The 25,675-nt window shown below is 41.4% G+C and overlaps 1 protein-coding gene and 1 long non-coding RNA gene across 5 annotated transcripts in view; one reads left to right on the forward strand and one right to left on the reverse strand.

Annotated features, from left to right (window-relative positions):
* RARB (retinoic acid receptor beta) overlaps positions 1-25,675 on the forward strand; it is a 331,789-nt gene that overhangs the window by 268,298 nt on the left and 37,816 nt on the right. For all 4 annotated transcript variants that reach the window (XM_048076090.2, XM_048076092.2, XM_013172007.3 and 1 more), the window contains one exon: positions 17,117-17,258. In XM_048076090.2, the coding sequence (XP_047932047.1) occupies positions 17,117-17,258 (142 nt within the window). The remainder of the gene's footprint in view (positions 1-17,116; positions 17,259-25,675) is intronic.
* On the reverse strand, positions 17,734-24,609 carry LOC106030292 (uncharacterized). The gene is made up of 3 exons (XR_001203654.3): positions 24,547-24,609; positions 23,399-23,506; positions 17,734-17,959 (listed from the first exon to the last, which is right to left on the reverse strand). It is a non-coding gene; the product is annotated as an uncharacterized lncRNA (long non-coding RNA).

The raw sequence follows: 25,675 nt of genomic DNA on the forward strand, positions 1-25,675 counted from the left end.
TTTTAGAAACAAAAAATCTTGGCTTTTTTCATTTCTGGGTGTTATGCTGCAAAAGGCTGATGTACATTGTAGCCTGTCAATGGCTTTGTATATATTAGAATCTAAAAACCAAATTGATCTTCATGGTATCACTTGTATTCCATAAGAAAAATTCCAGAGGCAGCCTATCTTTTTATGTGTAAAATACAACACACTTACAATGTTCAACTTATTTACAACTTTTCCATTTTGTAAACTGTGTGGCATTTCAAAGGCGGGTTTCGGAATTTACTTGTGTGTTTCATGACCTCAGTTAAAGACTTCTAAAATCTTCCTTTGCCTTTTTTTTTTTTTTTTATTATTTCCTTCCCAGTTTCTGGGTGTTGCTAGATAGCACGCAAACAAATTCCATACGAAATGAGAAGCTTGGATTTATCCAGCTGGTACAAGTGGTTACAGGGCTGTCACTGAAAGCTCAGCTCTTTGGGCCTGGCTTTTCTCGTCATTGTAGCCGGGTTTGCAGAAAGGGAGATTGAGTGTAGTGGGCTGGTTTCCCAAACAATGCCATCATTGTGCGGGCGATGAGGAGAAGCTGGTGTTCTGGCAGATTCAGCTGCCTCTTCAAGCCTTGTCCCTTGTTCTGGGCGTTTAAAAGATGGCATTCCTCTGCTGGCAACCCTGCCTGGATTCCTGGCTTGAATTCGGTGGGCAACAAAGATGCCCAGAGCAGTTTCAGAAGAGAAGACGGCACAAGAGAGTAGTTTTATGGTCCAGCAGTTTTGTCTGAATGATCAAGGTGCCTCTCTGCCCATTGTTGATGCTAATGGACAAAAATGTAGAAAAATCTAATTCACTACAGAGTGATCCCAGATCGGCTTTTATCATAAAAGAATAGCTTTCCTTCCATCAGAATCTTCATATAAATCCACACCTACTGTGGGATCACTAAGATAAAAGGTAGCCACATTTAATACCTTTTCAGAGGTCTTCAGTTATAAAAATAATATGCCTACCTGTTTGACTTGTTCCTAACTCAAATACTTATTTTTTTGATTGCGAAGACTTTAAGCAGCTTGGAGAATAGCCATTGATAGAATAAACCTCGAAATTTAGGTCAATAATTCTGTAGGACTGACTCAAAAAAAATATATATGTATGCACATAATAGAAGAAAAGCTATCCCATGAGCTCTTTGGTTAGGCACCCAAATAATAATCTGTGTTAATGATCTCAATGATGTCCTTCATGGTTATGTCCCTCTGGACACTCAGAGTGTTGGGGTTCTCCTGCTGTGGTCCATGAATCCATGGTCATCAGGAGGCAATAACTGATTTACAAAATGCTACTGCCTAAAAGTGGAAAAGGTTTTGATTTGATTTATTTGGAGCTGGATGACAAGGACATGCTTTGGTCTGCAAGAAATGTTGATGAGTGGCCTAAAATATTTTAGGGATTGTTGTATCAGTGTTCTCTTTATGGAACAGTATCCTTCAGGACAGATGCCTCTTTCTTTTAATAATGCCTCTTATATCATGTGAGAAGAGATTTGCATTTTCTTAGGCAGTTCTGGTACTGTGGAGGGACCTTAAGCAGCACTTGTTTTTGGAAACCACACTCTTGCATGTGTAAACTTCCAGCTATAATGTAATCACATTTAAGTCTATATTTATGCCCTTTTACTGGAAATTAAGGATCCAGACATAGAATTTTCTCAAAGTTACCTCGCACTAAAAATAAAACAGACCTCATAAAAACATCTCACCAGTGCTCTGTGTATTTGTTTGGCTTTGTTTTCTGGCATGTTGTAATCATCTACAACTGAAACAAAAAGTAAAAGACATGTCTAAATTTGAAAATGCTTATTTTCTGAGCTTAAAGTATTGGATTACAGACGACATGTGATTTGTATTAGGGAAAGAAGTAATATTGGTTGCAACAACGCAATTGTAAAAGCTTCTATCAGTTCAAAGAAAAATATAGATCAGCTTGAATGATCAAGCTGTATTCGTCTCCATTTAAGCTATATTAGTAAGTGACAGTGCAAGCAGTGGAGATGCATGCTGTCGTTCATGCACAGCTATGAAAAATTCCTCAAATCACAGAAAATTACTCCTAGTTTTAGCTATATCAACAGCCATTTTTCAGAAGATGAAAAATGTATTTTGAGATACATTTCTGCATACTGTTAATATCAGCTGATCTTTAAGCACTTTGCAGTGTAGCAATGTTCAGAGCCATTTGTTTGCAGGAAGCAAGGCCATATGCAGAAAGATGCTAAATGAGTTGAAAGTGATCTAAATGCAGTACTGAAAACCTGGAGTTTTTCTGTATTTCATAGGATCAGAGGAGACCTCATCATTTTAATGGTCTATTTGAGATTTGAGATTTTAAAATTTAAAAAAAAAATCACCAAATGTCCTTTGAAAAGCTGATACCTGTTTCATTTCAGTATATTCTGAGTTATTTTTTCTCGTTGTTTGGAAGATAAAATATTCACCAAATACTGAATTTATTTCATGATTTTCGAAGTATGGGGAAGCACATATTTATGGGAAGTCTACTGAGAATAGACATGATGAAATGGACAGGATCAGGAACAAATATTTTATGTTACCATACATTTTAAAATCTTTTTCTGTTTTTTTTGAATGTAATAAAATGAAGAAAAAAATAAATTGCCAACCATGACAGTTGAGGAAAAATGAAGATCATGCTGAGTATTTGAATGTCATACTTGATTTCCAGCACCTTGGGCCCAAGTCATGGATTATACCTCCTCCACTTTCCACTGGGTGCCAGTTACCCTCAGTCATACAAGAGGGGTTCATCTTAAGCTGTGAGAACAGTTGTTTTTACTAATTATTTTAATTCGTTTCAGCAGTGGTGCTGGTACTATAAAAGCGCAGAGATCATCCCGTATAAGTCTATAACTATGCTAACCAAGCTGTTCCAGTTATTTGCAAGCACGAAGGCTAGTGTCCTGTGGAAACAGGAACTGGAAACTACTTTCTTGTTTTGCACGAACCGTCAAGTAGTGACATGCAGTTGTTTGGATTAAATCTTGCACTCCCTTTTTGTGCAAAGTTCTTGCCCCTGTCAATGAAGGCTTTCTCAATAAGAGGAGAACAGCATCTGACTTAAACCATGGTAAATTAAATAGCGACGAGGCACACCTTGGGGCATTGCTTTGCAGTGCTGTGTCCCTTGAAGGTGTTTGGCAGCACCAACCAGCACTCCTCCCAGGCATGGCTCGGCGCTGTGAGCTGGCCAGTGGCTACCTCCAGCAGCAGGTCTGGATGGTTTTAGAAGCCCAAATGGTTGGCTGACATGGAGGTGGGCTTCCATGTTGTATGTCTCTGACAGTCCCTAAGGATGTCTCCTAATAACAGATGTAGCCTTAACGTCTACTGACCTTGGCACATCTTTTCTCAGGAGTTACTCTCAGTCAAGTAACTGTAACAGCCATCGTTTGTTCTTAGTAATTATCAAATTAAATTGTCAAGCCTTTTTCTTCTGTCAGTGTCTGTTCCTTTCTGTGCCTAAGAATACATTCCATAAAAAGAAGAAACTTAAAATTTACATGCATACATACATTTCATTACTGAAGTTGAATCATAGCTTCTTGCACTAAGGTAGGTACTAAATACTCTATGTGTGCGTTTGTCACGTTTCACTGCCAGTAGCTGTTTTGGCTTATTAGGGGATGGCTGAGAGCTGAGGTTCACACCACACTGGTAACGTACACATGATTTGCAACAACTTCAACAGAATTAAGTAAATTACATCTAGGTGTAAAAGCGCTGTCTGCGCAAATCACATCGTGACATATCGACAAGAGGTGTCAGGAACAGGTGGGCTGTGATTCACTTTCGTATGATTTCTTTCTGAGAAGTCCCACGTTATTTATGCCACTGAAGTAGAGCGTGGTTTTATTTCCCTGTAAGTAGGTTCTAAAGGATTTTACTTTTGCATTTTTCTTTACTAAAGAGGGTGAAAAAATGCTTTTGTTCTCACCATCTTAATCTATTTCATAACTCATGGACAACATGTGGCCTTTAATTATAGATGTGGAGTACAGGCTGTCCTGTGCACACCCAGAAATTTGTCACAGTGTGGAAAAAAATGCAGTTTTTCACCATATTTAATACAACATTTTATACTATGATCTTTAGAAGTATTGTTTGCAGAGGTAAAGCAGCAGATAAGGCAATATGGGTATCCAAGCAAACATCTCAGAAATGAAATAGTTTGAGGTTTTCTATTAACAGTAACAGCCTACCGTTTTTTGCAGTATGCCAAATAATTTATTTATGCTTACTGAACAGCAGGTACAGACTTGTAAAATTACAGTGAGTTAGATTTCAGTTTTTAATTCAGGAACTTTTTAAAAAAGAAACTGCATAATGAGACATCAGAGAAGGACATACCAGCAATTGTTGAATTTAGGTTTGGTAGCTTGCTGGGTCCCACAAAGAACTGCGCTGCTTTCCAGACTTTTCTAGGGAATAAGTGGGGAGATTGGAATAGGTTGCTGAGCTTGGTTCTGGCTGAATGTCGACTTCAGTGCAGTGAGATGGTTGGGGTCACCGTTCTGCTTGCCTTAGGCATCTTTTTAAACTGTTGTTTGCATTTTTCTTAACAAGTACACTTAAAGATTTTCCGATTGGCACATCTTAGAAAGAATTAAATCCAAAATAAGAGGGTTTGGGGAGTGTACAAACTGGGATTATCCACTAAGTCTGTTTACTTGCATGCTAAATATACATTCAGATGCTCTTTGTTTGTTTCTTACTGGATTTATTTTGAAAGATAAACCTATCTGTATTTTCTGGTTATTGTAAAGCATTGTCACCCAGTCTGTAAGTGGTCAGCTTTCCAACTGGCAGAAATGCTCTGATTGGCCTCAGAAAGTGACCTTCCCTTGCTCTCTGTGCTTTCTGACTGACCTGCTCATGGAAACAGAGGGTCTTTCTAATCCTGAATGAAGTGTTCCTTTGAGGAAATTTCCTAAAGGGGCATTTTCTTTAGCTTCCACTGGGAATGGAGTGCAATTGAATTTGCAGCATGGATCCCAGAGCTGATCAGCTTTGCAGAGCTATTCTTCATGAAATCCCAGTCTTGTACTATACCAGGAAAGCCAATAGGAGCCACCAAGATTTGCTGTTTACAATAAAGTCAGCTTTACACATTCTTTTTTCAAGTTGTTTGGTCTATACATTCTACTTTTTTACCCTCCAGTAAAGCAAAATGAATCCCTTAGTAAGAAAAACTGTTCACATTTTGAGTAACCATTCAAAAATCTGAAGCTGCCAAAGTTCAAGATTATACCCATGTGGCTATCTTTCCCTCCTCTACATCTGAATGTTGCCATAGTCTTTAAGTATGGATACTTTATTTCTTGAGTTCACTGTGAAGTACATAGGTGTTATGTCCTTCTTCATATTTTATATCATTCTGCTCATTTCATATGAACTTTCCATAAGTTTTCCGTTCCTACAGGAGACGCCTGTAGGTGTGACATCTGAGATGGAGCTCAGAAGAAAATTCTTGTAGTGTTAAAGAATTCACATGTCCAAACCTGTAATTGGTAGCTTGGGTATATTGATGTAGTAGATGTTTAATTGGTATATAACTGCAGCTGGCCTGCCAAATATTCAGGGTCCCTTACTCATAAGCTGTTCTTCCCTTTGATAATGCACAGGAGTTGCTGCAATTTTGACAGCTCAAGTCAGGAGACAGCTGAGAAGTAGGAACAGGTTTTTGTGTATAAGTCCCTTATGATTTCACGAGGCCATGCTTAATATTTCTCATTTAATATGTTTTAGAGGGATGCAATAAAACCATATCATAATACCTACATTTAAAGGGGAAAAGGTATATTGACTCTGGATCCCCCGTCTGGAATAACGGATACATAAATTACAAGGTGAGATGGCAGGCTGAAACAGTGCCAAAAAATGTCCCTTTGGTTGGCTGTAAACGCAGCCAGTGATTTGCCTGCAGCTTTAGCAGACCCGTGAGCCTGCTGGGGACCCTCCTGGCACCGAGGGGAGAGGCAGGGGCCCCCAGCCAGGCTGCCTCCCGGGCCTTTACCAGGGAAAAAGGAGATTCCTTCCTTCCTTCCTTCCTTCCTTCCTTCCTTCCTTCCTTCCTTCCTTCCTTCCTTCCTTCCTTCCTTCCTTCCTTCCTTCCTTCCTTCCTTCCTTCCTTCCTTCCTTCCTTCCTTCCTTCCTTCCTTCCTTCCTTCCTTCCTTCCTTCCTTCCTTCCTTCCCTCCTTCCCTCCTTCCCTCCTTCCCTCCCCTTCCTTCCCTCCTTCCCTCCTTCCTAGGAGAACAAGGCATTGCTCAGATGCTGCTGCAAATGGTCTTAACATTTACCCTCAGAGACACATGGCAACTGCTACATGTACAGAAACAAAAGTGAAAACTGTGGAGTGTTTTTCTGAAAGAAGAGGAGAGAGGGTGTTAGGTAAACAGGAGAGATGTAAGCACAGCACCCATGGATGAGCCCACTGAAAAGACTTTTTATCTTGCTCTGTCCCATGTGATTTTCATAAGTTGAAAGAATGATCGTCTTGTGATCATAGGAGCTCTCTGTCTGAGTCTGGCAGGGGAGGGAGAAAACAGGAAAACATCTTGCTAAGATTTTCCTGTGCCAGATTAATCAGCCCCAGTCCATTCAGTCATCTCCGAAAGGTCATGTTTTCTTGTCGTCAGAGCGGTCCAAGCTGCCCTGTTCCAGGCAGGCCCCGACACCGGGCACGGCAGAGGCAGTGCCCCACTTGTCCTGCGAGCTGCCCTTCTTGGTCAGCATCTCAGCACAACTTCTGTCTTTAACTTTTGCAATAAGGTTCCTACCTCTGGTTGGTGTTACCCTATGAATCCTCATCACCACTGAATTTTTTCCTTTCCCTCTGTTTCCCCTGCGCTTGCACAGCCTGCGTTCATCCACCTTTCTCAGCCCGTCTTTCCCTTTTGTCAGGACACCAGCTGCATAGGGCAGGGCTGGTTCTGGCCACGGCGCCCTGCTAACTCCATTTTCTGCACAGTGTCATAAAGAAGCTACAGAAAGCCGTGCTGTGGGGTGCACACGTGCTTCGAGTGCGTGGGGAGCCCGGCAGAGGGGTACGGCCCCCCGTGTCACTCTTAACCTGGTGGTTTTGCCAAGCTGTTCCAGCTCCAACTCATCTCTCTGCTGTCACCTTCAGTAATGAGTTTCAGCTGCAGTGTGGAAAGGTAATTTTCCTTCGCTACTGCCAGTACGGGAGAGCCAGACTTAAATACTTCTGGGTGTTTACTTGAACTCTATTTTGTAGTCTCCAGGCAGCTGAGTTTTGCTAAACTCTGCATTTTACAAGGTTCTAGAGGGGTCGTTCTGCATTAGCAGAGTTTCTTTGTCACTGAACGCGGGTGAAGCAGAATATAGCATGAAGTAGCAAGTACCAGACACTACTTGCCAGATTTCAAGGGATTTCGTACAGTGTATTTGTTTAGAGATCAATTGTCAAAACTAGTAGCAAAAGAAATGGTGGAGAGAGAATGAACATGTGCTGATGAGCCATTCAGATGCACGCCTGTAAAACTCACCAGGAAGCATAATGCTCAAGACATCTGCTTTATTTTGGCATATTTATGTCTGTGTCATTTTTTTTTAATTTCTTGTTTGTTTTCTGCATTGTTTTCGTACGTCACTTCATCCCTCCTTGGAAACTTGTTAAAACTTCTCTTGGGTTGGACAAAAACAACAGAAATATGCCAGATTTGAAAGATCAGGGTGAGCCATGCGGCTGGATTCAGCTCCTCGCAGGTGGGGAGCCCGCAGCAGGTGCAGCTCATCGGGGCTCACCCCACGCAGCCAGGAGCCCAGGTGGGCATGGGGACCAAATTCAGGCCAAGGCTTTGGTTTTTGAGAAGGTAGGAGGCAGCTGGCTGCACGCAGACCGTGTGGGTCTGCCTGCGAGAGCAAGGGGAATTGCCGTTCAGCCAGCTTGCAGGCATCTGCAAATATTCGTGGCGTAGTTTGTGTTATTTTTTCAGTTGAGCTGTAAACATTCAGTTGCCGATAGCGGGTTAGAAACTGGTGAATCTGTAGATTTCAGATGGTGCAGAAGGGCAGTTTTTTTTTTTTTTTTTTCCTGCCTGCCGATTAGTGAAAGTCCCGGTGTCTCGCTCGATAAATAACTGCAGTGCCAAGTATGTGCGGGAACGCTGCGAGCCTCCGGGGGTAAGGCTGGAAGGGAGGAGGAGGAGGCAGAGCCCACCCACACGGGGAATTTCCTTGGAACGTGCACATACCTCCTTTCTCCCGTCTAGGTTTTTGTTTGAGCTTGCCCTCTCCTCTTCACGTGTTTCCAGCTCTGCCAGCAGCTAAATGGAGAGGCTAATTTGAGAGACTCCTAGAAGTAATTGTAGCGTAGTAATTGCATAGCTGACATGAGTCTTTTCCTCGTCCGGCGTGCTGCAGGACTTCGCATGCCACTGCATGGGTATAGCTTGGCAGGGATCTTTATTTTTGGTACTAGGTCTTGCTACTTTGTTAGAGTACCTGTTGCTTAGTTTCTTTCCTTTGTAGCTCGGTTCAAAAAAATCCCATGTACATCTAGTAAAAACATGAGCTTGTCCTTGCAAGATGTCCGGGGGGGTGACCCCTTTGGGGGCTCCCACCACCCAAAAACCATACAGACATATACAACAGATAAAAACTGAGACCTGAATTAAGAGCATAAACCAAAATCCATCATATATGTGGGGGATAACTATTTGGAAAGTCTTTCCTGATGCTGTGCTTCCATGCAAGGGAGCCACATAAACGGTTTGGAAAAGTGTCATTCTTCACTAAGAAATACTGCGCTTAATTAATTCTTGCTCCTGGGAGGTCAACCTGGGGCACTCATTATTGTCTTAATTGGTGGTATAAATCCTGAGGCACTGGAGGGGAAGAGAGGAGAAAAAACGATGAGCAGTTAACAACATATATAGCCTTTTGGATAAGTGCTAGCCGGTTGTACGACCATCCGAGTGACATTTTATGGTTTTATTGGGTTGTGGGTCTGGTCCTCCACAAATTAGGTTAAGGGGAATTGATTTGCATAAACAAAAAATAAGAAAATAGCAAAATGTGATAATTAATTCCTGAGTTCTGCATTGAACCGTGTGAAGTAAGTCAGTGTTCTGCCACTCAGAAAATGTTTCTTTGATCTCCTCTTATTCATATTAAATTATATTCATTACTTTTCCCATCTGGAGTTTCCTAGCAGGCCAAAAATCATCCTACAGACGTTACTGAAAGGAAGTTAACTGTAACTTTTTAATTGTATACATTTCATCTCCTTTTTTTTCCTTTTTTTTTTTCTTTTTAATTTGAAGAAAGCAGATGGAAGTGCATACCAGCTCCTTCCTCTCTGTTTCAATTGCTGAAGTGGAGAAAATCTAAGTGGTTCTTTCCCCTTACATATTGCTTCAAGGTGATGACTGTTCCGTCTGGAGACTTTGACATGTTTGCTAAAAAGGTCAGGAGTTCAGTGAAAATCGAAGTTGTGGAGAAATCTGTGGGTAGGCTTGTGGATACCGTTGTACCCTTGCTGGCACAGGCTGCTGCGGATTGCAGCCGAATGAATGAACCTCGCACACTTCGTGGCAGATCGCACTCGCTCTCCCTCCTTCTCAGTGTTTGGAGGTCATGCTGTCAGTAGCTGCCTTTCTGCTAGCAGAAGTGCTTCAAACTCACTGAACAAAACGAATGTTTTGACTGCTAGGGGCATCGTTTCGACAGTGGGCCAAGCTTCCTGGAATCAGAAAATGTGTTGGCATATAGGGCACCATGAAAAATGGGTTTCATTTCCAGCCTTACCAGGATAAGGGCTAATGGGCACTAGTAGCTCAGATATCTTCCTTTAAACTTTGTTGTTCAAACTGTGTTTGTGTTTTTTTTCCTTGCTCCCTGTGGCCCCCAAGATTTTTTTTGCACCTTAGAAACTATTAGTTTCTATCAAGTGTGGCCTCCTTGTCTTTGCAGGAGCGTTCCCACTTCGGTAGCTCAGGGAGGGTGACACATCCCTCATCTGCCTGTCCCTGTCCTCTGGGGCCTTTTCTTTTTAAGAAAGGAGGAAACCTTACAAACTTTTCTATTTATGTAAAGGTAATGACAAAGAGCATAGCTCTTTTTTCCCCTTTGTTGTTTGCTCACAGGTCTTTATTCCTGTATGCGAGATTTGGGATAACACCTGCTTGTTTATATGAAGTATTTCAAGTTCTGTTGGTTAAAAAGAGCCCTTCTCTAAATAGCAAATTTTGTTTTCTTCCTTTGGCCATGGAAGGTTATGGCTGCTCCTCATCTGCAGAATAAATGGCTAGCTGAGGTGAAACGTGAATTCCTGCTCAGAATAACAGCAGCAACAAGAACGTGCAGCGTGCTCTCACTGCGGGCTGGCACAGAGGCTGTGTCCAGCACCTCTTCCGCCAGGCAGCTACATCCTCTAGGTGTTCTCTACAAGCTATGGACATGGACCAGTGTTTATTCATTTGTTTTTGCAAAGGTCTGGCTGTCCTGCTCTGACATACATGATCAGCACAATTTCTGGGCTTCCTGGCAGCAAGCCTTCCTCTACTTATTGTAGCGGCTTCCATTTTGTGCAGGCGGTGGTTTCCAGCCACAATGTCAGACAATTAATTTGTTTATTCTAAGAGCCATGACTTCCAAAGTGTGATAGACAGTGCAGACATCCTGGAAAAGTGCTTTGCAGCTAAGAATATGTTTATTTTAGCTTCCTTTTAGGTAGCTGCTTTTGCAGCTTTCATTACTAATGGGGTCTCGTGTTCTGGCTGCAGCCATTTTACAGTCTTTTGTACTGTACAAAATCACTTAACATCATAAGCCATGTCTTTTAGGTCTTTTATAAGCCTTTCTATGTAACTCCAGTGGTGAGACTGCATGTTATCAGCCCGATTATTCCTGGTTAACAAGTAAAAGGTGTGTTCTGCCTGCCCTAACCTGACCTCTGATCCTACCAGGACTTTGTGAGAAAGGTGGGGTTTGTTCCTTGGCTGTGGCCGCTTGTAATATAAATATTGCAAATCTCATTCAGTTCCTGAATGCACCTATGCAATCCCCTGAACACAGAGCAAAATAGTTTTGTGCAGATCTCATCACTGGGAGCTTAAATGTCTTTGCTGATGCTCCAGAGACAGCAGGGACTGGGTTCTTACCTTACCTATGCAAGCTTTACAGGGCTAGCGAGGATAGAGGGTTACTTGAATGACTAAAATAAATAGATTGAAAAGAGGTTATGTATCACAAAAAAAGTTTGCTCTATAGAAAGGTGCATACTAACATGTCCTCTATGTCACAGTAAAGCTAATAGCAGAAGTTTCAGGTATGTCATGAGGTGGGTTTCTTTTCTGTTTCTGTTTTGTATTTTTCCCTTCAAAGCTCAGTCAGTCAGAGTTTATAAATGACTGATAAACCATACCACAGAAAGTCTTTCCTACTCCTTTGTTTCTTTTACGATAAAGTAGCAATTCACTTCACTCAGAAGCTTATTTTGCAAATTTACCAAAGAATAGCCTCTAAATCTGCAGGAGTCATAGCTGGCTGGTTGTATTTGGGGGTAATCAAAGCTGAACCAGATGAACTGAGCAGGCTGTTTAAACAGATTGAGCTAGCAATAGCCCTTCTCTGCTGATTACTCTATCACTGGCTTGCAATGCAATTTTTCAACTTCTAAGCCTGCTACATCTATGAAAAAAGATTTGGCATACCCTCTGCTGGCAAAATATTTTTAAAAAGCTGTTGAGATCAAATGATCCATCTCTTCATGTAATGTGTATAACTTCAGCGTTAAATTATGTGACTTGCCAAAATCAACTGGACAGGGAAGGACAGGGAACTGTATAGGTTCCCTCTCATATAGGTAAGGGTAGCAGTTCATGCTAACAATTCTGTAAGACTTTATCAGCTTGAAAACTTAACATCATTTTAAGGGCTTAGCCTTAACTCCTTCCTTTGTATTCAGATAACCAGTGGCATAATGGCACTCCAGATCTCACTGAAATAGTTAATATCCTCTGAATTGAGATCTTTAAGTTTTGATTCATTGACAGGTAACTACAAAAATACGTGGTGAGTGGGATGGAGTGGTTTGTTTGGCACCACGTTGAAGTTACATTGACTAAATCAGTTATTTAATTTTAAGCAATAGACCTAGTAAACTGGGTTTATTTTCTGCTTGGTACATATGGTTTCACGTATCACTCCCTGCTTTCAGTGCAGCAGATAAGATATCAACACAATTAAAAGTGAAAAATAATCTGTCTGCTCTGCCAGTGGTGAATGCTCAGAGAACACACGCTGATACAATAGATTTCTGAATAATTTATACTCAGCATTTTTTCCTTGCGCTGGGTAAATGAGGATGCCTAATGTGGCATGGTCAGAGTGATACTCTATCTGTCATCCATTAAGATAACAAGATTGGTGGGCTTGGGAGGAGCATGGCGTGGTGTGCAGAAAAGATGAGATTAAAAATTGAAATGTCTGTCCAAAATGCTTTGTGTACAGGCTGCCAGTAACAGCAGCTCAGAAGGACAGAATTAATTCAAAAGTGTGATTTCTGTAAAGCTTCTTTGTCCTCACTAAAAGAAAATACAAGATCTGTGCTCCTTTCAGAAGTTGTAGGTAAAAGGAATATTAGAGCAAATCACTGTTCCTGATAGGTCTTAGTAGGTTTTTCTACTTGAAATTCAAGTACTTTGTAGGTGCTATCAAAAACAGTTTTGTACCACAGTAACGTTTTATATCTCACAGAATGTCTTTGTCTTTATATTCGTAGTGCGTTTTAAATTACAAAGAATCATCTGTGCTTGTTTTTGGCACAGGAGTGTCTCATCTCCCATCACAGGGAGTTAATTTGGAAGGAATGCTAAAATATTTGTATAAAACATTCTTCATTTAAATATTGAGCAAAACAGATTCCTTTTGAGGTGAGTGTATTATCATAAGTAGTAACTTTGTTTTCCAAAAGCCTGTAAGAGCTTGAAGTCGATTAGTTTACAAACAGTGGTGGTTTGCCGTCTCCAAAATTTCTGACATCTTTAGGTTAGGTTGCATTCGTATTTTCTTTCATGTTTTTTTGAAGAAACTGTTCGGATTGTGAGCTTGAGTTCAAGTCACTTGACAAGGAGCACTGGAGGAAAACTTAGGCCTGCTTCTAGCTTTGCTATTTTTAGTGAACACAGCGAAAAAAAAAAAGAAAAAAGAGATAAGCAGTATGGGTGTTTCTCTGGCTGCAGAGGTGCCGGTAGCCAAAGCAGGTGACGTGACGTGCAGGTACCTGTGCAGGGACAGAGGCGGGCTCCTGCCTCGTCTCATTCCTGCTCTTGCTGCGGTCTGTGAGACGGGATCAGCAGGAAGCCACACAGCCACGGGCGATGTGTCACATCCTCAGCGGTGCAACAAGTCAAATACTTGGGGGATGAGGAAGGGCCACGTTCAAGTGCGAGCCTGCCACATACCTGCTGGGGGATACGCTCAGCAGTGTTTGTATTTAGGTTTTGCTGTAGCGCAGCGTGAGCAAGCCCAGAAAGGAGGAAGCGTGCAGGCTGCCGGGCCTTCAGTTCTGGAGGCAGGCGGCCATTTTCCGCAGTCGATGGCAGCCTGCGTTCCTGCCACGGTCAGGGCCTGCGTGCAAATCACGTCTTCTGCACCCATCCCAGAGGCCTCGGGCTAGCTGCACGTGTGACACGGCGTCGAGCCAGGCATGTTCGCTATTTCGGGTGCCTGGAGAGTGTCTGATTTGCGTTTATGGCCTGCGCTATAATCCTGACACATGGGGTGAGACAGAGTGGAGGGAGAGAAAGCATACGGAGAGAAAAGCCCCCGTCATTCTGAACAGTTATCTGGCATAGAGGTTTTCCTCGTGAGCAAATATTTTTCTTTGCCTCCCATCAGATTTGGGAAATAATCTGGGCATGACCCTGCTCAGCGTGCCTACCCACGCTTGTGCCTGCACAGCGTGAGGTTTGTGGAGGCGGCTCCCAGAACCGAACCACGGAGCTAAACAAATGCTGCTTGCCATTTAGTGCCTGAAGAATGGCCTATAACCCCCCGTGTGATGGTTTTGTTTTGGCTTTCATATGCAAAGAAACTAAATAATATTTATAATCTGGGCATTTTTCTTAGTGCCTGTCCAGAGACAGATCAAATCTGTTCAGTGACATATTGTCAAGGTTTTAAAATGAGCTTGCCACACATCTTAGTAGAAAAAGTATCCCACTGTTGTCTGGTAGAAAAGTACTTAGGGGCGGGCACTAAAGTTCCTCTGAGAAACAGGTCCTTCGTTTTAAGCAGGACCACATTATACCTTTTTTATATGAATATTTTTACATTAACAAGTTCAATTTTTTTTTCTGTTTTGTGAGTAAGTCCAGGAAGATCAAATATGTGTGTAAGAAAATTGTTTGTAAAACAGCATTCTAAACTTACACAATACTCTCTTCTATTTATTTCACTTTACGTAGGATATTTCTGAGGAGCTTAGGGTGTTGAAGAAACCTTTAATTTCATCCTGGATATCTGCTTTTACTAGGTTTGTTCTCTTAAGCCTTTTATATTAGTAATGAGTTCATGAATGCTTTATGCTTGTCATCTGCAGAAGTCAGATCACCTTTTTCCGTTTGGCTGTGTGGTCAACTGTGTGTGCTAAGGACTGAGGTAACCTTCTCTACTTTCCTTCCTGATGGGTTGTAATGAGACCCTAGGTTAAAAGGATGCAGAACCTGTGTCTAAATAACCGAACAAATGATCACTCAGTGGGTGCCATTAACCTCTGGCTATATTTGGGTGAATTACAGGTACATTTGAGGGAGGCTTGTTCCTCTCTTCTCTGTATTGGGTGACACTTTTGACTCTTGAATTTTGTTTCAAGTAGTGCCTCTTTCAGTAAATCTGAAGTTGCTCAAGCATGGATGACTGGCGGCCTGTGCCCCAAGGAACGTGCAGACAACAAGGAGGTTCTGGGAGCTGCTTTTATTAAATTACTCCAGTTGTTCAGCACGGTGAGACGGTTGCTGCACGACAGTCATATTTGTTCGTTCAGGCCATTCTGCTTCCTGCAGGGTCAGGCTGATGTTCGGAGTCTTATCCCATCAGTGACATGTAGCAGTAGATTAAACCACAGTGGCTGCAGGGGAAGCTACCAGTCTTGCCTTCCCCTACCTCATGCCACGTAAAAAGCAGTGACTAAATAAGCCATATGGAGATCCTTGAACCAGGACAGTTCACAATTTCTGTCTGTTGAACTCAAGAAGATGTCATAGACTTCTCACAGTTCTACTTAACATCGTCAACAATTACCACAAAGCCAGGCATTGCAATTAGAGAAATATCAAAGCAAGAAAATAGTAAGTGGATATTACCATAAATTTTCTTCTCGGCAAGTAAACAAATGTATACACCATATTTTCCTGGCAAACATTAAAGCAACGTTAGTGAGCAAAGTGTGGAATATATCAGTGTTATTGATAATTTTTAAACATTTTAATTGTCTAAACAACTGTCTTTGAATAATTCTGCTGTGTTCTGTAGCTTGAGAAAGAAGTATTTTTTGTTAGCTCTTTGATGATTGTATTAAGTATCTTCTAAATCAGAGAAGCTAATGTCAGGATGAGGCTTGCCTGTGCAAGAACAGAAAACTCTTGCCAGGGGTTACGTGATTAAGGAGACATTTTTCAGTTCTGAGTGAATTTGAGGAATTTTCATAACATTAGCATCTATAGCATGTTGGGTGTGCAAGGAATTTATGACCAGCCCTTACTGACTGTGCCTGCCCTACCACTCCCTGATTGTATGGCCAGAAACTCTCTCAGTTAACTCTGAACGATAGGGTTTGGGGCTTTTGAACTACTGCATATCTCTGTGAGTGCATTTAGGAGAGCCAATTTTATAGCTCACCACGATTACATCTTCAGACAAATGCATTGTTGGTACAGAGCTATCATCTGTGGCATCGAGTTTACCACTTCCCCGTGGGGTGTAAACATGTGGCTGGTTGAAGAGTTTTAACCTCTCAAGTCCTCCAACAAATATTAAATTGCTAACTATTCTTCCATAATGCTACAGTGTTGACTGAAATTTGACCCTGGCACTCACTGAAATGATTTTCAAAATCTGATGGAGAAGGTTAAATGGTACTGTCAAGTGTCCAGATGCCTGTTACAGAAATACTTTCACTGAATATCTGTGGGTTGATTTCTCAAATGCTTAAAGTAATTGTCTTTTTTTTTCTTCTTCGTTATTATATGATATTATCTACAGCTTGGTTTTTAGTGCAGATAAAGAAATTAACTTGGTTTTGCCTTTTTTTCTGTGCCAGCTAACCTTGCTATTTATGACTGTTTTTCTCTTTGACTTGCCAAAGGAGGAATCCAGGCAAATGTTGTTCCTTAAGTATAAACCAGACCTCTAGTTCTCTTTAATTTCTGTTCAAGATCATTATAATTACATGATTATTTTCACAGCTGTACCTCAATAAGAAAAATGCTGTAATTGGTGACTTTTACAAGTTCACAACTCAATAACCTGATGCTGGAACTCTTCCACCTGCAGAAGCCTAATTAATTGTTGTAGGAATTCAGACAGCTAAAAGACCTGGATTTCAAATTACTTCACTTTTTACGTGCAGCATTCGAGCTATAGAGAACCTGTGTGCTAACAGAAAAAGATGGGATCTTTAGGCTGAGACTCCTGGTTGTTGGATGAGTATTTGACTTCCAAGTGGATCAATTAAGAGAGCTGTTGTTTACCCGGCTCATTGCTAAATCCATAACCAAAAATGAAAACATTTTTATCTGAGTCTTCATGTAAAGCTTAAGGACTTCATTTCCTGAGTGCTGTTACTAGTTGTAGTTTTGCTTATTTTGGCTTTTGGTTGCATTATTTAATTAGTTTTTAGTTAAGAGACGAGTTTTTATGTTGAAAAAAACAACAACAATATTTAATTATAAAAGAGTGAGTCTTTAAAGATGCCATACTCCAACCATAACTTTGATTTTATTTTGTTATTTTAAAGCAATGTTAGTGTCTGTCTCTAAGGTTTATGGGAAGCTCAAAGGTTTATTCAATTTCTTTTTTTCTTGATTTCAGGGCTTTTTCCGCAGAAGTATCCAGAAGAACATGGTTTACACATGTCATAGAGATAAAAATTGTGTTATCAATAAAGTTACCAGAAATCGCTGCCAGTACTGCAGACTACAGAAGTGCTTTGAAGTGGGAATGTCCAAAGAATGTAAGTTGTCTTCGGAAGCAATTTATTGTTTGTCATATCCTAAGTATATATGACAGTCCCAAAGGAAGAAAAATATTACACAGTTATGCCATTGAAGCCAGTGTCTGTGTTCATGTGCACAGAAAGGAGTTTGAACTTTGCACACAACTTCAGATGTACTTTATTGACTTCTGAGTCCTTAACTGTGCGGCATAGATGCTGTCACTTAAGACCAAATAGTGCAATGTGCTGTCTGTGCAATGTGCTGTCTGTGCAACGTGGCCAACCTGTGTGGATGCGACAACTTCTACGTGGATCATTTCACCAGGTTTTCTAAAGGAACAAAATCACAGATGCTTGCTTTAAGGTTGTATTATCTCCCCTGTGTTCTAGAAATGGCTTCCTGGGGCTAGGGGCATAAGCGAGATGGCACTGGCTTCTTAAGATCTGTTTCAGTCCTCCCACAGCCATGCAGAGCAGCTTGTGGCTTTGCTGCTTGGCAAGTTTTGCTCCTGTCAGCCCAGGGTGTCATTTGCCAAGGGCCTCCTGATGGCCCTCTTGCAGCACGTAACAGCCTTCTTCAGCCTTGCACCTTCTGCTTGTGCCAGTGTGGGTGCTTGTGCAAGAGGTCCTTCGTCTGGTGTTAGCACGAGTTTGTGACATTTTACAGAGTTAATGTTACAGTGGCCTTGAGTCTTCTGTTTTCACTTGTTGGAGCTCCTCTGAAAGGTGAAACAAGCTGGTTAATCCCCTTCTAAACCCACAAAGCCAGTAAACCTGACTACGTGCAAGTACTGCCAAGTGCACACACACACGAAAAAACAACTTTCCCTGCCTTCTTTTCTAGAAATCTAGGTTTTGCCCCTTAAATTAGCATTTTAAAACATACAGATAGAAGCATGTGATTTTTCTCATTTTCCAGTTTATTGATATCCCTGTCAAGCATGGAAATCTACCCCCAAAAAAGCCATTCTCAAGTCTCTAAGGGGTGTAATGCTTTCGAAAGATTCTCATTTTTAAATGGAGTGATGGCAGTAAGAAAAAAAAATCTTTGGTGTAATGATTTATTTGGTTGCTGAGGGTTTTTACTTCTATCAGTGATGTTCCTGATTTCAGTAGGTTAGTTCCAACAATAAACACTACAGAAATTTGCAGTTTGAGCATAAGAGAGGAAGAAAATTGCCCAATACCACTTCCTTACTCTATTTCACCCACGGGAGTTCCTTAGAGAGACATACAGACTGGAGAAAAAAATTAACGCTAATGAGATGTTTATGACTGAATTGTGACTTAAATCCATTCTCATCTTCACCATTTTTCCTTCATAAATTGCATTACGCTTCCCAGTAGTTCACTTTTGCGTCCTTGGACAGAAGCAGAATAGGTCCCAAAGCCAAGCTGATCTGTCCTGGTTGCATCCTTTTTCTCTCTCCTACCATCTCCTTCTCCTCTCAGAGGAAGAGTGCTGAGGAGCCAGAGAACAAACCAGATACATCTTTACAATCACTCTGCAGTTTTTCTAACTTCTCCTCATGGAAATCTGAAATTACAGTTGCTGAAAACAGCCCCACATCAAGTCTCAAGAACTGGAGGAGCTAGGAGGTCTTAGGATTTCCATGACTTTACTGCCTTTGTTGTTAGGGCTTCTAGTTTTCTTGTGTGCATGAAGTGCAACTTCATTCGACTAAAGGTCCGGGAGGGAGAACATCATACAAAGGATGTCTTGTGTTGACAGGTCTATGTAACCCGCTACGGGCTCCAGTGACCACAGCTCCTAACTGCCTGTTAGATGTTTTAGGGTGAGAAACACAGTATGACAATACTGTACATTGTCATAGTAGTAATCTTAAGGCTATCGTTTATAGTAAATGAAATGTCTGGATATTCCTAGAAGGCAGACTGTGGCAATGGCAATAGCTCTGCCCAGGAATATTTACCTTTTTTAGCAAAAAGAGTGGTCAATAATAACAAACACGATGTATAATTTACTAGAATGGAGACCATGACAAGAGTAAAGGAGGAGGTAGGCTGAATACAGATAAAGATGCAAGATGAAGTGAGGAGGGTATTATTCCTAGGTATGTGACTGCATATTTATCTGTGCATATGAAGCTTTTTTTGTGGATAAAACCAGCATGATGCAGTTTGAGAGAGAAGAAAAGACACTTTCCTCGCCTCAGGGTTTGCTGGCCTTGAATTCCTAAGGAATTTATTGCTGACGTGAAATAGTAATCTTATTAAGTGCTGTAACGTCACATCAGAGTAGGCTTTGGAAATATCAGCAATATTCCTAACATGTTAACCAAAGTTACTTAGGATAAAGACTTACTGCCTTTAAGGTGATAGGTGGTTTTCTCTCATAGGATAGCTGGAGCTTTACAAGCAAGAATTAACGTTTTGGTCTGCCTGTTTCTTAGGGTGAACAGAGTGAAATTGCCCTTTGGCAGTTGCCTTTATCTCAAACCACGACAGGCACCGAAAGAGGGGATACCAGCTTGGAGGGGGACCGCTGAGGATACTGGGGAGAAGTGAGGGATGTTTCTGTAGGAAGTGTATGCAGATGAATAGAGAAGTTACTTTAAATGTCATCAGTTTGCCGTGTGTCTTGCTTTCTTGGTTTAAAAGTCTGAAGTGATTCTGTGTTATCCCTTCATAAACAGTAGCTTTTCAACTCTTAAGAGATTTGATAAACTATTTTCTTATCTGACCTTCTTTCATATATGTCTCCAGGTTTCAACTCTATTTCTTGATAAGTTTATGTAAACAAAGGAACATTTGTCAGTGTTTTTTTTTATTATTTTTTTTTAAGGAGATGGAGGCTTTTCTTTTCCCCAAGTAACTTCCTGGCATTTTGCTTTTCTGTCTTCTTACAGTTCTGTTACCTTGTAATATGAAAACCTCGAACAAAGGACAGAGAAAAGAATCAGAGAAGTCTCATAGGGAAACAAGCCTGCAATGTTCAAACCAGTCCCAAATGGGGAAAGTAATCACAGTGGGCAGCCACAAATAGGAACCACAGCATCTGTTCCCAGGAGCTGAGGAGGAGTAAATGCAAAATTTCAGTATTCAGAGTAATCCGTGCTTAAATGCTATGGCCGTGTTTTCATTTGTTCTGCGTTTAAAGGGCATGCAAAAGTACTTACATATGCAACTCCTTTTGAGTTTAATGAGCATTACACACAAACATCAGAGATAGAACTGGCTGCCTAGCCAGTGTAATAAGCAAGAACTTAAAGATGGAGATACAACATGTTGGAAGAGAAAAGACACTGAGCATTTCTTGTATGCTTTTATCTTGTTTTAGAGAATGAAGTGAGACGACAAAGGAATGCACCAAATTTGCATCTCTTTATAGGTTGTTTTGTTCGTATAGGGAAAAAAAGTTATCTTCGACCCCATTTTAGTCCCCAGATCTGATCAAGAGAGGTCAATAACAAGTCCGCCTCCAGGGCAGCAGTGGAGCTATTTGTATTATGATAATATCTGCAGGACCCAGCTGAAACTGGATCCCACTAGTGCAGGGACTGTCTTTCATTGTGTAGTTGCTGTTGCAAAGTTTGTGCTCCAAATAGACAAGGCAAAGGGTGTGAGGGGAAGCGATTCAGTGATGACTGTCTTATCATCATCCTAAAACAGCGCGAAACACGGCTTGAAATAAAGCCTTGCTGTCTTTTGTCAGATCCCCTGCTTCAGAAACTCCTGAGCTAGTGCCCCCTGCATCCGGAGCTGCACCTCTAAATAGAACAGCCCTCAGCCAACTCCTCCACTGGTGATGTTTCAGCTTTCAGGTTTATTCTAAGTTCACTTGTGGGGCTCATTTGTGGGGCTCCAGAAGCTCGTTCAGGAGAGTGTAGGTGCAGCTGAGGCTCTGATACCAATTCCAAAACATTTCTGTCCTTTTTACCCTTCCAGTCTGTTATTTTTTTTTTAATTGACATGTAGAGACAAATTGTAATCACACAGGATTTGTTTGTTTGCTGTCACTGAAGTGAGAAGGCTACTGAGGCTGACAGTGGCTCATTATGTGATGGAGAGCCTTAGGAAACTAACCTTTGCCCTTTGATTACGTGATCTCTAAGCTGCTGTTGAAGCATCATCCTTGGCCTGACCCCAGGTGTCAGCAAGAAGCAGTCTGTTGTCGGGATGCATGGACCTCAGTGCTTGGGAGCTAGCGCGGGGTCACACGGATGGTGCTGCCTTGCACAATTAAGGGAGCGTGTGGGAAACTGGGCAAAAGTCTGAAATGATAGTGGGCTCTTTCAAGGAGGATGCTGGAATGTATGCTTTGTAAGGTGAAACCTACCCTTAAAGAAAACCTAAACTGGATTTATTCCAGGGTATGGAGGAAGGGAAATGGAGCTTCTTTCTGCCACAACTGCTCAGCTTAGCCTAGCAGCTCTTCCACTTCCATCCTCCCTCTTCTAGAAAATTTGCAGCCTGAAAGGACCGCCACTGTGCTTGTCGATCTGTTGGGTCCCTCTCAGACAAACACCCAGCCCGCGTACCGTGGTGTGGTGCAGAAAAGCCCTCTGTGCTGGCACAAACCTCATCCGCAGTGAGCTCTAATAGAGCTAAATTATGTTTATAAAGGCACAGAATTATTGTTCCAGATTGCTTCAGTGCACTGAAGCAATGTTCAGATTTGTAAATCTGCTTACAATTAACCTCCCTGGAGGAAGGGAGGGAATGCAGGGGAATTACCATGAAGTGGAGAGAATCCAGATTTTGTGTTCTGTATTTGTTGTTTTTTTAAAAACTTGCTCAGAAATGTCTGTTGCTTTTTGTCGCAGACTTCAAAGTCTTATAATATCTAAATGTTCATGTTTCTCAGAACATGGCGATTACATTCTGCTACTGAACAATAGAATGAATTGATTTGCTTATTTTAATTCTGGTTTAAATCAACAACCAGGAAGCATCAACTTAAAGAGCTGTGGTGTTTGTATTTTTTACTTTATGTGCCTGTTTCATTTTCTTCCAGGCCCCTTATTGAACTGCAATTCCATCTCCAGTGAGTTGTTGAGTAGAGGGCTAGTCTGTGTAGTTACGTTTCGGAAGCTCATGCAGATGCACTAACATAATTTTAACTTGAATTAATTAAAATGCATGTAATCTTCACTTAAATGCTTTTACTCAGAACTGAAGTGTTTTTAATTCTTTTTTTTTTCCTTTTTTTTTTCCCCAGCAGTAAGTGTACTGGATTTAAGAATTGCTTCTGCTTTGCTATGGGCTAGATTTTTAACTAGGTATCTAAATACCACACTGGCTGGGGGCTTTTTCAGACATTCCAGAGTAGTTACCTTGCCTGCTGATGCTCACTGGTTTCTCAAGAGGCATGACTGAAATATCAAAGTAGAAATCACAAAACCCTGAATTCTGTTCTGGGACTAATTCCTCTCTGCAAATGTTACAGGCTGATTAGACTAGTTTTCCTATCTTGATAGGTGAAAATGATGACCCTTTTTACAGGAGCTCGGAGACCTTGTATTGTAAGTGCTTTGAAGGCGAAAAAGGTAAACTGTGAAAATGCCAAAGAAATTAAGAACTTGAGTGTCTAGATAGTGGGAAAACAGTGAACAAGCCATACAGATCCCATTTTTTTCATATTGTTCATTAAGGTTGCATGTTTGTTTTTCAGTTTCTGATCAGATAGGAATGCTTGTATTTATTTTTTCAGTCTGAGAAACTGGAAAATTTAAAAATTAATGCCAAATGCTCAGTCCCATCGATGGGGGGATTTTATAAGATCAGAGCAAAGCAACATAAAGGATCTCCCTGCTACAAAAACCAGGACAGTCCTTGCAGTCTGTCCTCTGCCAGAGATAATGCACACTTTGTTATGCTGGGTGGCTGAAAATGTTTTATATACGATTAAAATTCTATTGTAATCTACTTGTTGCATGCTGTTTCCCATAGTTAAATAAACATCTTTTGTTTTTTGCACTGATTTGGTGTCTTAAAAGAAGCAGATCTGCTTGGCTTTTCTTCTTTTCAGAGGGGTCTGCCTCTTTGGTATTTTAGCCTTTCCCCCTGATTTTGCATGGCTTTCACTTGCCAGCTTTAATGTTTGAAGGAGCAACTTAGGTTGAATGTTATTATTCATAATTTACTCTATGTTCTGTGAAGATGGTTATGTAATAGCAGTAATTGCATCAACTCACCTAATGAGCTTTCCCTCCAGTGCCATGTACGGCAGATTAATAGCCCATGAATTCATTTGCAGCTCGTTGTGTTTCAGAAAAGTATTTCAGGCAGCAATTAATAAACTGCTAAAGAAAATAACATAAAAAATGATTTTTTTTATTATGTTAACTCTCCAGCTGAACAATTTATTGGCACCTTTCATGATGTGGCTAAGTAAATTCTCTCCTAATTCCTCAAGCAGAGCATGATTAGTGAACCCTGCTCAAGTCAAGACTGTTTGGTAATTAGTCTGATCTTTATATCTTAAAATGTTAGGGAGAAGTATGAATAGAGTTCTGAGGTTCTCTTTTTCTTCTGCTCATTGCCTTTCAGGCATTACGCAAATCGCTGCAGCTTTATATCATGACACGCTAGCACTGCAATTTCTTCCTCACATACAAAACCCGTAATTGTGTAAGCTAAGAACTGAAGACCCTAGCCAACAAACAACCCCTGGCACTGTTTCTCTGCTCTTTTTTGTCGGCTCCAGCGGCCCAAACCTCCCAGGTGGTGGAACTGAGCCTGGAGGCACAAGCAGGGACCCAGGGAGGGAGAGAAAGTGCTTCTGCCACCAGGAAAATAAACCAGGGGTCTAGCACAGCCAGGGGGGGAGATGCCAGGAGAAAGGCATGGAGAGAGAAGGAAGAGCAGGGAAACTCCTGCGTTTGGTAGTGTAAGAGGGGATGAGACGGTCAGACCTGACTGCGGGGAGAAGAGCGGCAGTGAGATGCTGGGGCCACCTCGGTGGGGAGGTCTCTGGGGGAAAGAGAAGACACCATTGCACATAGCTGGTCTTGCCTGGCTGCCCTAGAATTACTCTTTACATCCTTTTTTAAAAAAAAATATTATTGAATGTCTTTGTCAAGTTTTTCATGTTTCACATCATTTCTCGTTCAAAGGAAACAGTTATCTTTTTGTTCCCTCCCTTTAATCCAGTGGAAGCACTGGGCCTTGGCTTGTCTTTAGAAGTAATAAAATATATATATTTTAAAACCTTTTCCCTCATTTTGGGCTCTTGAGGACTGAGTAAGCATAAAGGGAATTCCTTCAATAAGCTCATACGGAGATTGATTACATGTCCTCAGCTGGAAGTTACATTAAGACTTATTCACTAAGGTATAGCTACCGTGGTGAACTTTTCATTGCTCTCTGCTGTCTCTATGACAACACGGATCCTCGCAGAAGTTACCGGGGCTCAGATGCTTTCTGCAGCCTTTGTCCGCGTCCATAAATTCTAATCCTCAATGACTGCGAATGTGCGCCCTTCTTACGTTTTGCTTAACAAGGTGTTTTATTAAAGTTGTGGCACTTCTGAAGTTATTATGCTAATCATTTTCACTGCAGTACCCAGTAATGCTCTGAAACAGATGGCTTTTAAGAAAAGAAAAGGTGTCAATTAGATGTTACGAACTTCTGGACTTTCTGAATGCCTCTTGATCTTCTCCTGTGGAAGAAATTCAGCTGGATGACAAAGAGTATGCATAACTTTTCTTTCAAAATAGGTGAAACTCAGAGATAACTAGAGCCAGTGAAAAGTATAAAGCACATACAGTCTAATTTCTACAAAGCAGACAGGACTTAAATCTGCAGCACACTCAAGTGAAGTACGTGTTACTATTCAGTGGCTTTATCAAAGTCCCCTGACACGATCGAACCCTTCCTTATTTTAAAGGAAGCACATCTAATCAGACCCGTACGTTGGCTTATGTCTCCCTTGGTGTTAGCAGGTCAGGTTTCTGTGGCAGTCTAGCCACATGCCACCTCCTCCAGAGGTCTGACTCTTGTGGGGACGGGTAGCGGCACTGAAACAGGCATAACTTCAGACTTTTTTCATATCACACCTTTGCGTTTTTTCACTTCACATGGATGTGATTATTTCTGCGGCCTTTTTCTGTTATTTCTTGTCCCCCACTTCAATTTTGCGGGATGTGCGGGGTTGTTGTAGCATTATTCCCGATTGTACATACAAAGATGCTGACTGTATGCATTGTCTCTACCTCTGCTTGAGTTCAGTATCCCCACTGTTTTCATGGCAGGAAAGCCCTGGGTTATCCTCTCTGCCTTGTGCCAGGCAATGTTGTTGTAAGAGCAGATGGGAAATGTGGAGTAGCTTGTCCCTGCCCAGCCCACGCGCTCCAAAGCACAGGGCTGAGGCCACGCTTGCTTGGTCATGCAGACATAACTGCTGAGACCCCAATCCCATGACCTCAAAAGCTTTGTTTCAGAGCCTCCATTCTTTCTTTATGCACTCAGTT

Source organism: Anser cygnoides, chromosome 2, assembly GCF_040182565.1.
Source record: "Anser cygnoides isolate HZ-2024a breed goose chromosome 2, Taihu_goose_T2T_genome, whole genome shotgun sequence".
Classification (NCBI taxonomy): Eukaryota; Metazoa; Chordata; class Aves; order Anseriformes; family Anatidae; genus Anser; species Anser cygnoides.